This window comes from Phanerochaete carnosa (assembly GCF_000300595.1).
Source record: "Phanerochaete carnosa HHB-10118-sp unplaced genomic scaffold PHACAscaffold_3, whole genome shotgun sequence".
Classification (NCBI taxonomy): domain Eukaryota; kingdom Fungi; phylum Basidiomycota; class Agaricomycetes; order Polyporales; family Phanerochaetaceae; genus Phanerochaete; species Phanerochaete carnosa.
The window spans coordinates 1,979,851-1,989,337 of record NW_006767630.1 but is presented as its reverse complement, the minus strand read 5'-3'; the positions used below and the strand labels follow the sequence as shown (position 1 = coordinate 1,989,337).

Sequence of the window (9,487 nt, the reverse complement as noted above, 5' to 3'; positions counted from 1 at the left end):
CCCCCCCCCCCCCCCCCCCCCCCCCCCCCCAGTGCGAAGTCGGTCACGACCGAATAAGCGGTTTGCACGCAAGCTGAACAGAAACTCACGGGCACCCAGCAGTGGGAACGTTGTAACAAATGCTGGACGTATGGCACATGGACTCTTTGAGCATCTAACTGGTGGACTAGAAGCCTCCAGCTGCCGGTCGTCGTTCTCTCTGACGTTGGTACCTTCGTAATTGAGGTCGTGCATCCTCTCCCCTTTATGAATTGGCTACGGTGCAGCTCGAACGGACTCTCTCAGATTGTAGTACATAAATGATAGCTCAAGGTCTTTTGGTTGGACGAGTATGTGTGATGGGTGCGAAGGCTTATAAGTTCGCCAGAGTAAGACCGTTACGGACATGGGGAGGTTTGCACTCCGAGAACTATCAGCGACACAACGAGATTCATTCTGGCGTACGGTCGACCACATGGTATACAAGTACGATACTACAGAGAGATTACCCAGGTGTATATGCTACATCTTGCTTCTTGCCTTTAATCCTAAGAAAAATGAGCGACGTGTAACAAGCGTTGAGTCTTTTTACGCCTAATCGAACTTGAACGTGAATGCGGTCGTGTATTGAAGTGCGTTGCGAGCTGTATGATTCGTGTATGCGGGGTATATGAATCGTTTGCTGACAGGCAGACGAATAAGCTGTGAGTGGTCACCGAGATTCCTGGTCGTCGGAGCCGAACAAGTCCCACATTGAGCGGGTGCTTTCCGACCTCAAGCGACCGCCACGGGCACTCAGGATGTCCGCCACGCTGAGACGCACGAGCGACGACACGCGAGAGCCTCCGGGACTAGGCGGCGGCGTCGCGAGAGGCGTTATCGGTCCAGGCAGAGAGTCCATCGTGCTGATGGAGAGCAACGTTGTACTGGCCGACAACGGTCTCGTCGGTTGAGCGTCTGTCTCGGGATAAAGCAAACTGCCCATCGGCGGGGATGTGTGATTGCTGGATGTCGAACCGCTGGGTGCGATTTCGGAAGCAGCAGCCATTTGGGAGACGTGGGGCGGCTGTGCAATAGCCGCACTTGAGAGACCATGAATCCGACGTGGGATGTTCAGAGGCGGGATAGCTATTCCAAGCCCCCTGAAGTATGAATCCTCTAGGAGACGATAAGGTCAGCCAACAAGCAACAGACGCGAGTTTACTGACCATCTCTTTCCTTATAGTGCCACTTCATGTGAATGGCCAAACCATTACGGCGCCCGAAATTGCGGTCGCACATCGGGCATTGATACGTCTCAACTTGCCCGGCTTCGGACTCTTCGTTCTGGCCATTTTGCTTCCTCGAGCTCCTCTTCTTCCTACCTTTCCGTCCAAGGGCTTCGAAGTGGGCAGTCCAGTCTCGTTCTTTGGGCACGTTTTGATATCCAGCGGAAGGTCGTAAAGGTACAGAAAAGCTGAAACCATGGGGCCGAACGGAGTGAAGCGGCGGCGCATGAACAGGAGGAAGAAGAGGCTGCGAGGATGTGGAGTGCTGGGCTGGACGGCCGAGATCTGCCATGAAGTCTTTGAAAGCCTGAGAAGGGGTTAACACGGGAAGTTGATGACAGTTGCTGGCCACAGAGTGAGGTCTCCAGCTATCAAGGGTGCCAGTACGCTGATCGCGAGAGAGAAACCCGTCCGAAGTATACCAAGAGCCGGAATGCAGAGGGTATAACACAGGAATTACGGCAGGCTGATTCGTACGTTGTATGTCTTGTTGGACGAGAGGAGCATGCCTGGGACTCGAACCGGCTTGCTCTTGGCAGGAGATACTCGCTGGAGCGTTAACGACATGGTGTACTGCCGCTTCGTGAGCCACTTCCGTGGGAGACTGTGCACGAATATCCGGAGGGTAGTCCAAGTGCTGCGAACCGAGTTGCATAGGGCGCTGCATGGTACCGCAGTCTTGGTAGCTGAGGTGTGCCGGACGCCGATACAAAGTAGGTTGATGGACATACAAGCTCGGAGGTCGATGATACGGCTGTTGAGGTAATAGAGGATGCGCGAAAGGCAATGCATTGGCGCTTGAGTACATATATGCGTCGTCGAGCGAAGGTGTGCACCCAAGAGAAACAGGACGATATGTGGGATCTGGCGCATCGATTGAGGACATGGAGCTGCCTTGAGAAACCGGAGAAGGACCTCGAGAGCTTTCTAGTTCCACCGTAGCAAGGCTAGACCTGCGAGACATGCTGATAGATGCGGATGAACCTGTATGGTCCGGCGATAGAGACCGAGAAGGTGCACAACCTGGAGCTGCCACAGAAAACTGATGATGCCAACGAAGGTGATGTCCGCCAGAGCTGGTGCGAGCACTAGCTAGGCCATCCGTGAGAGGGGTCGGCCGAGTCTGTTGATGCTGAGTATTGTCAGCTTCGCAGTGTATCGAGCGACTGGCCTGGGTGTATACAGCCAACAATGCATCATGCAGACCAACGCGATCTTGCGGGTCGTAGGGCATGTTCAGGGAAGTTTGGGTGTCACCATGGGATGGCAGGAGCTCTGAACCGTCGTCGTCAGCTGACTTCGTCATGTTGCGGCCACGAGTGCCCTCCAGTTGAAACATGTGCTCGAACATTTCCAGAGGACCGGTAGACGCGAATGGGCTGACACCGTCGATATCAGTGTTGAGGGCGTTGACTCGATAGACATGGGTCATAGAGGCCGGTATCTCGGCCGGCCAGGAACTCGAGGTACGAGGAACATCTTCAAAAAGCGAAATCACGACGGCCCCTTTTTGTTGCTTGCCTCTGCGAGACTGAACCTTGCTACGCGTCATGATGCCACTCCGGCGGAGTGTGTCTATCAGGGGATAGCAGAGCGCGGCAACAGCACACTGTGTCTAAAGTTCGGACGCCTGTTCTCTGACATTATTCGTCTGAAGCTATTTAGAACGTTTCCAAGTGTAGAGCGTACCTAGTGAACCTTCGCCTGAAGTGGAGACTTCGGCGACGGTGGTGGTGAAAGAGAAAGAGAGGTATTGGTGCAGACGACGCCGCACGGCGGTGTCGACGAGCTCGTGATCCAGTGCCACGAAAAACAAGGTCAGCTCTAGGTTTAGGTCTGGTTCAACTTTGTTTGATCTTCATGAGTCGAACCAGCCGGTGACAACATGCCGAACCGAACGACTCTGCTAGCTCGTTCCTTGTCAACGGGGTTTCCTAATTCAGCGAATCGAACAGATACTCGCGGCCCAATATCGACTGTGACCACGTCGTCCATGCACGGAGAATTTTTTCAACAGACTGGTGCGACAGCTGATCTACGAACCTAACCATAGCAGATAAAACGCGCAGACAGTGAGACATACATGCTCGAACCTCCCGACCGAAGATCTGTTATGAAGGAATTGTCAGAGGCATATGAATAGCTCTAGGATTATCGATCGACATGCCTACGGCTTTGCACAATGATCTGAACGATTTATGCTACTTTGTCTGCATGAAATTCGCCAGATTTCCGTGAACTTCTTCTGAGCGGTCTGCGGGGCATGCCCCCTGGGATAGGATCAGTGTTACTTGTTCTCTCTTTCGCCTTTTCAAAGGCCTCGCGCTGAGCTCCTTCGAGATGTGTAAAGATCCAGCAATGGTACTATTGAACATAAATTCGTCAGGCCCGGGGCCCGAGGAGCTGAAAGCGAGCCCTGACTTGCTTTCTGCTCTTCCAGTAAACCCTTCCCATGTTTCGTCCTCCCAGAGCTGCTAGTAATGTACTGTGTCAAGCGAGCGGCAGCTAGCAACGCCGTCAAGCTAAGCTTAGCCCGTGAGAAAAAAGCTCCGTTCGTTCCGAGAAGCTAGTAGGAACTAACTGTGGGACCATCGTCGAGTTCAGTTACCCTGTTGCTACGGTTCACTGGATTTTTTTTCCTGTGGAAATGCGCAGACATGAGGGAGCAGCCATTTCCGTCGGAGACTCTTGGGCGAGACAGCAGCTGAAGGTCATAGAGGCGGTCAACTGGAAAGCAGACGCTTGACGCCACAAAGGGCGTTTGCGCGCTTACGCGTCCCAGCGCATCAGGCGCGCGCCGTGATGTTGACCTCTACCACTCGCATATTTCTGCCTAAGGGGCCGCTCCATACCACCAGCATCTTCTTGCTGCAAATCAATTGCAGAAAATGGCACACAGACCATTACATACTCTTGCATTGCCCCCCGCAACGCTGTCAGCCCTTACCAAGGCTGGATACGAGACAGTAAGAGATATAACGTCTTCTACTCCCGAGCGAATAGTTGCAGGTAAAATTCAAAATATAGATTCAAAAAAACAGTAGCTAAATACGCATCAGATGCCCGTCTCCCGATACATGCATCCCAAGCAGTGTTTTCGGCCACTCAGACGCAAAACAAGATGCCTTTGCTGACCCAATCTGCCGCGGTTATGGCTCAGCAAAATGCTATAAGATATCACAGCGGATTCTCTCCAGTAGATATACTTCTCGATGGTGGGCTCAAACGTGGATTTGTCCTTGAATTGTCAGGCCCGCCTGGGACATGCAAGGAAAGTTTGGCTCTCGGCATGGTCCAGGCATTTGCCAAAAATAATCAAAATGTTTTGTTTGTGGGTGAGTACTTTGAGATTGCATCGAGCCACGCATCTGACCTTTGGCGCTTTTCTTCTTATCGTCCAGATATGCAGAATATGATGACAGCAAGCCAGCTAGCAGATACCTTAGCGAGCAGGTGCAATCCTCCGGGCTATTTCTTTGAATTGCAGAAAATGATATTTGGCTACATAGCGCCCCCGCTCCCTCTTCTCCTCGGCAGTACTCGGATATGATTCTGTTCATGACGCTGCATACGCTTCCAGATCTGATGGTTTTCCTTCACAAACTCCCATGGTATCTCGACGAGCATCCGAGGGTAGTCATCACTATCATATTCTTTAATCGAATTCTTACATCTCCGGTCAGATAGGGCTGTTGGTACTGAACTCATTCTGGCTGCCATTTCAATCTACCTCTGGGATACTCTACTCGGCTCGCTCCGCCCTCCTAGAACGTACAAGAGAGACGCTTGCACACGCATGTGCATCCATGGGGCTTTCCGTGAGTAAAATCTTTTGTGCCGTTGAATTGAGGGTACAGAAGCTGATCAGAGGCTTCTCGGTAGGTAGTTGTCACAACTCAGCTCTCGACCAAGCTGCTAAACGTCGACGGTTCTCCCGCAACCTTCGACACTGGCGCTAGGGCCATAATGATGCCGCAACCGTGTACGTCAGATAGCTCAACTGCCCGTCATTGGTTTACTGAGACCGAGTTTTCTAACATTCACAGCCCATACGTACCTTCCCCCAGGAAGATCATACAGGATCATGATTGTGCCTCGCAGTCGCACGGCAGGGTGCGTTTCACGGAGTTAAATCTATCATGGACCGGCTGGGAACAGAAATCTTTACGGCAGTGTGGTCCGCCTGATATCGTCACCAACATGTCCGTATGAACCGAATCAACCACCGCATCGCGAGGAAGCGTACGAGATGGTATGGTGCTGTGCTCTGTTCCGACCTCCGATTGGGAACTAATACATGCGGAGCGTAGAGAGAAGGCATCATGGAACTGTGTGGCCAGGGAGGTTTCCCAGCGTAGACACGTGGGACGGCTCGCCTGTGGCGCCGAATATGCCGTCTGGGCTCACGATAGCGTCGACCTTCCAGTCGTACTCGCCCATCGGGATTTTCCCTACGTCTAGGATTTGCTCGCGCAGGGCGAGTCCTACTGTATTTGCATTCATGATGTCAGCTTCCGCGGCCCTTCTTGATGGACACCATATACCTATACGTACCGAGTAAAGGCCGCTTGCCTTCGTGCGCAGCCACGTACCTAGTAATAAAACGGTCGTAATAGCCCTTTCCATGTCCTAGCCGCGAGAGCGAGTGATCAAACGCGACGGCTGCGAGGGCGTAGGTAAGCCACTGAGCAACACTGTCCCCTTTTGTGAACATACCGGGTAGCAAGACCAAGTCAAGGCCTTGAAGAGAAGTATCTAAAGCTGATGTAGTTGTAGCGTAATTCAAATTCCGAATTACGTGTAGACACAAGACTAACCACTTTGTCTCTGCGATCCCTGCCAGATATAGTCCGGCTCCCTGATACCCCATAGCCCGGCAGGAAAAGAGGCAAGGTCGGCCTCTCCATAAACTCTCAGGAAGTCCATTCTTCCTTCGACGGACTTGTCTATCTTGGGCACGAACAGCGTTTTGCCTTGTTACGCAATGCAACAAGCTTCAAGCTTCAGCTGCAGAAATGACATATACAAGAATCCACGAACCTGATCGGATGATTTCGGTAACGAGCGATGAGGTATCGAGCTCGCCGGAGGGCATACTCAGATAACAGCTCACGCTGACGCTTCTCTGGAAGAACGGAGCGTCGACAAGTCTCCGTACCACCTGCTCCGCTAGGACGCCATGAGTCATCGATCCTTCGCTCGTTTCCCCCTTAACTTACTTTGCTTTTGTATCTCGGATGTAGTCAGTGTGCGCAAGACAGAAGATACTGACTTTCTTAGAATCTTTTTGTTTGCCTGGAGAGTAGCCATGATTGCTCTTTAAGACCTCCGAGTTCAAGGTTCTCCGTCGCAGGCTGCCGGACGCCCGAAACCGGCAGCGCTCCCTAAATTGCGCAAACTAATACACCTTCTACTTTTGGCTTGCGGACAATTTAGCGCCGTCTCGCGCTCTGCCTGCCACTACGTCAGTGAATATGCAGAGACGTGGGCAACAACGAGATTCACTGCTGACGTCTTTCGCATTCATATTCAATACTCGATGCTTGAGATTTGGAGTACCGCAATTCTATTCTTCCATCAATTATTACTGATTATCGGCAAGTAGGCCAGCTTCCGAGTCTCAGGCCATCTACAGCCCCCTGGATGAGCGAACCTTTTCGGCAGGCCACGGCTGACTCAATTGATTGACGCAGCACTTGCTGTAAGTTGGGCACCAGCATTTATGCTGTCTGTCGAGCCTACGCTGTGAGCTCTACAGGCGCCAGAGTATTGTCGGCACAAACAATAATAAGCGTTATACCTCAGCATTGATTTAATCACGGAGATGCATTTTATGACATTTAATACCGTAGAAGGCTTTGCGAAGTTAGCTTTGGGAGTACAATAACAAGTGTGCAAATGCAAATATCTCTACATGGCTTTGGCCGCGAGAATGGAGCAGCATGCCTTCAGATTGTGGTCAAAATAACGTGTCGAATCACAGGGATCAAGTAGAGCGTGCCATTGGGAGCGCGACGAGGCCGAACAACTTGTGCTTGACAACGAACGCGCCACGTGGCAGTGATGCGCCTGGCACCGTCGTGGCGCCGGGCGGGAGTATACTTGGCGCTTTGCACTTTTTGCTCCAGGTCAGTCAAGGATGGTTCTCGAGCATGAGCATGCGCAACACTACTCACCGATCTCTATGCAGACATCGTAAGCATATGCATTCTGTAGAAATATGGGTGAAATTAGTGACCCAGGAAGTCCCTAGGACTGTGCAGTGAGCCGATTTGATTCTGTCGAGCAGAAAGCGTCTCTTGTTTTCAGAGACTACCAATCAACTCTTGGCGAGCACCTGGCGGTGCTGTCTTAAATAATACATCCTACGCCTTGCGGGCTTCGCGGTGGGTTACGGCTTATTCCTGACACCCAGGTATGGCCATACCATACTGGTACACGACCATTCTCACCGTTTGTCACGGTTAGGCGTCCACATTTTACTCGAGTCCCCTTGCCGCCTCATTTGCCTTTCCAACCCGAACTTTGGGCCCCGATTTCCTTCCTAGGATAAGAAACTGTTGTGCGCCTGCGTGCGTCACAATTGCGTAGAACAGGGTGTCCACGCCTGTGTCTGTCGTAGTTCCCAGGGGCGGCTACGTCCAGTAGGCTGACTGCGACGTTTCCGCCGTACTGCGCTGCAGCATGGACGGGGCCAATCCGACTTCCCCTGTCAATCCCCTAGCTCCTTATCCTCCGCTACTGCCGACGGAAATCCGGAGTCGTGCCCCAGAGTTCTACGGCTTCGTTGCATGGACCTCCACCTGTCTCCTCTTCTGCTTCTTTTTGCTATGGGCTTTGCTGCCAGATGATTATATTTCCTGGCTCGGTGTCACTTGGTACCCCAGTCGGTGAGTCTGCGCTGCCTCTCTCCTGCCCACGGGCCGCGACGCTGCGCTAATACACGCCGGCCGCCGCGCGGACAGGGAGTGGACCCTCCTGCTGCCCGCATACTCGATCATCCTCGTCCTTCTCACCTACTTCACCTACTTCGCGCTGGCGTTTGCCGACACACCCGGTTTCGCCGACATATGCACGATAACAGGTGCGTTCTCTTGCGCCGCCGCAGACCGTGCCGGGTCTAGGTCTGCGGCTGCAGGTGCCAGAACTCACGCCCGGCCGCGCCACAGATCCCAAGGCCCACCTGCCCGAGCCTGGCGACGACCCCCGTGCACCCAGCCCGTATGCCGCGGCCGCCCAGCCAGGCGCCATCCCGCTTATGTATGACGTCCCGATCGGCCTCGTCAACCGCGTCATGTACAGCGGGCGGTCGACACGAAGCAGGGCCCGTGCGGTCCCGCCCGAGTATCCTCACTACGACCGCCCTGAGGATGCCTCGTGCGGGGCATCTGGGCCACAGCGATAACGACGTGGAAGCTTTCCCTGCTTGGAACGCTTCTCATGATTGCGTTTGATGCCTCGTTGTGACGACTGTATGACGCGTTCCCGAGAGTTACTTGCTGGCCGGCCGTAAGTTATCGCTGATATAAGCCTTCTGTTCATCAGGGTTATTGGGAAATCTCATACATCAGCGTTCGTCGTTCTAGCAATGGGGCATTAAGAGTCCGAACCGGTGCTGCATCCGCACACTTTTTCTATTGATACTCTGCCGCACGGCTTCCGGAGCGTACGTACAGCCACGCATTGCGGAACATGTGTAGTCGACTAGAAAACGAACACTACTGTAACATATCATCGAGTTTCGCGATCTATCAGCCAATCCGAAGGTTTCAAGCTGCCAACACGAAGAAGAAGAAGAGGAAACTACTCAGCGCCCGGGAAACAATGGAGTACGACTACAACATGATGGGTATACCACAAGAACAGCTCCAGGAATGCGCCCGCAGCGGCACAAAATTAGCGGGACAAGTCAACGTAGAAGAAATAGTCGCATCACTAAGATAGAGCACGGGATAACAATTTTCAGAGCGACGGCGGGTTGACGATAGCGGGGCCGGGCAGCGCCCTCCACTGTAGCAAGGTTGGGTTAAATGAGTGACAAATTCATAAACAAGGTTTGAGGGGAAGCGCGTACCTGATGAGAGTCAAGATACGGGCTCGCGCCCATGTCTTCGTACGAGTTCCTGTCCTCAAAGTCGTCGCTGCTCCACTTGGGCTCGGAGGGCACAACCGCAGGTAGTGGGACCGAGAGGACGGGGCACGATGGTGGGTACTCCTCGTCCGAATCCGACTGAGCGTCT

General features: G+C 53.1%; 6 protein-coding genes across 6 annotated transcripts in view; 3 read left to right on the top strand and 3 right to left on the bottom strand.

The window, feature by feature from the left end:
• Positions 1-325, top strand: part of PHACADRAFT_251999 (uncharacterized protein) — a 2,953-nt gene extending 2,628 nt beyond the window's left edge. The window contains exon 5 of the mRNA XM_007393303.1: positions 33-325. Within this exon, the coding sequence (XP_007393365.1) occupies positions 33-57 (25 nt within the window). The 3' untranslated portion in view covers positions 58-325. The remainder of the gene's footprint in view (positions 1-32) is intronic.
• A 366-nt stretch (positions 326-691) lies between these two features.
• Positions 692-2,799, bottom strand: PHACADRAFT_26579 (uncharacterized protein; the record flags this gene model as incomplete). The annotated part of the gene is made up of 2 exons (XM_007392658.1): positions 692-1,137; positions 1,188-2,799. The coding sequence occupies 2 exons, from the start codon at positions 2,797-2,799 to the stop codon at positions 692-694; spliced, it is 2,058 nt and encodes a 685-aa protein (XP_007392720.1).
• Positions 2,800-4,398: 1,599 nt separating this feature from the next.
• On the top strand, positions 4,399-5,237 carry PHACADRAFT_46303 (uncharacterized protein; the record flags this gene model as incomplete). Its single annotated transcript, XM_007392686.1, has 3 exons — positions 4,399-4,586; positions 4,757-4,880; positions 5,130-5,237. Coding segments are annotated over 3 exons (420 nt in total), but the record flags the coding sequence as incomplete, so codon positions are not given.
• Positions 5,238-5,506: 269 nt separating this feature from the next.
• On the bottom strand, positions 5,507-6,563 carry PHACADRAFT_251996 (uncharacterized protein). Its single transcript, XM_007393302.1, has 6 exons — positions 6,467-6,563; positions 6,288-6,416; positions 6,065-6,220; positions 5,964-6,008; positions 5,802-5,909; positions 5,507-5,734 (listed from the first exon to the last, which is right to left on the bottom strand). The coding sequence occupies exons 1-6, from the start codon at positions 6,555-6,557 to the stop codon at positions 5,568-5,570; spliced, it is 696 nt and encodes a 231-aa protein (XP_007393364.1). The 5' UTR covers positions 6,558-6,563; the 3' UTR covers positions 5,507-5,567.
• Positions 6,564-7,880: 1,317 nt separating this feature from the next.
• PHACADRAFT_139597 (uncharacterized protein) lies at positions 7,881-8,652 on the top strand (the record flags this gene model as incomplete). Its single annotated transcript, XM_007393301.1, has 3 exons — positions 7,881-8,137; positions 8,213-8,371; positions 8,466-8,652. Exons 1-3 carry the CDS (start codon positions 7,932-7,934, stop codon positions 8,650-8,652), a joined length of 552 nt encoding a protein of 183 aa, XP_007393363.1. The 5' UTR covers positions 7,881-7,931.
• A 200-nt stretch (positions 8,653-8,852) lies between these two features.
• The window catches only part of PHACADRAFT_251994 (uncharacterized protein), a 3,478-nt gene continuing 2,843 nt past the window's right edge, over positions 8,853-9,487 (bottom strand). The window contains exon 4 of the mRNA XM_007393300.1: positions 8,853-9,257. Coding sequence (XP_007393362.1) covers positions 9,210-9,257 — 48 coding nt within the window. The 3' untranslated portion in view covers positions 8,853-9,209. The remainder of the gene's footprint in view (positions 9,258-9,487) is intronic.

Bases quoted from the DNA above. Each gene is read 5' to 3' on its own strand.
- PHACADRAFT_251996 (XM_007393302.1), bottom strand. From the start codon at position 6,557: ATGGCTACTCTCCAGGCAAACAAAAAGATTCTAAGAAAGTCAGTATCT. The intron at 6,417-6,466 runs GTAAGTTAAGGG...ATGGCGTCCTAG, and splicing joins ATCCGAGATACAAAAGCAAA to CGGAGCAGGTGGTACGGAGA. The intron at 6,221-6,287 runs GTTCGTGGATTC...TTGCGTAACAAG, and splicing joins TACCGAAATCATCCGATCAG to GCAAAACGCTGTTCGTGCCC.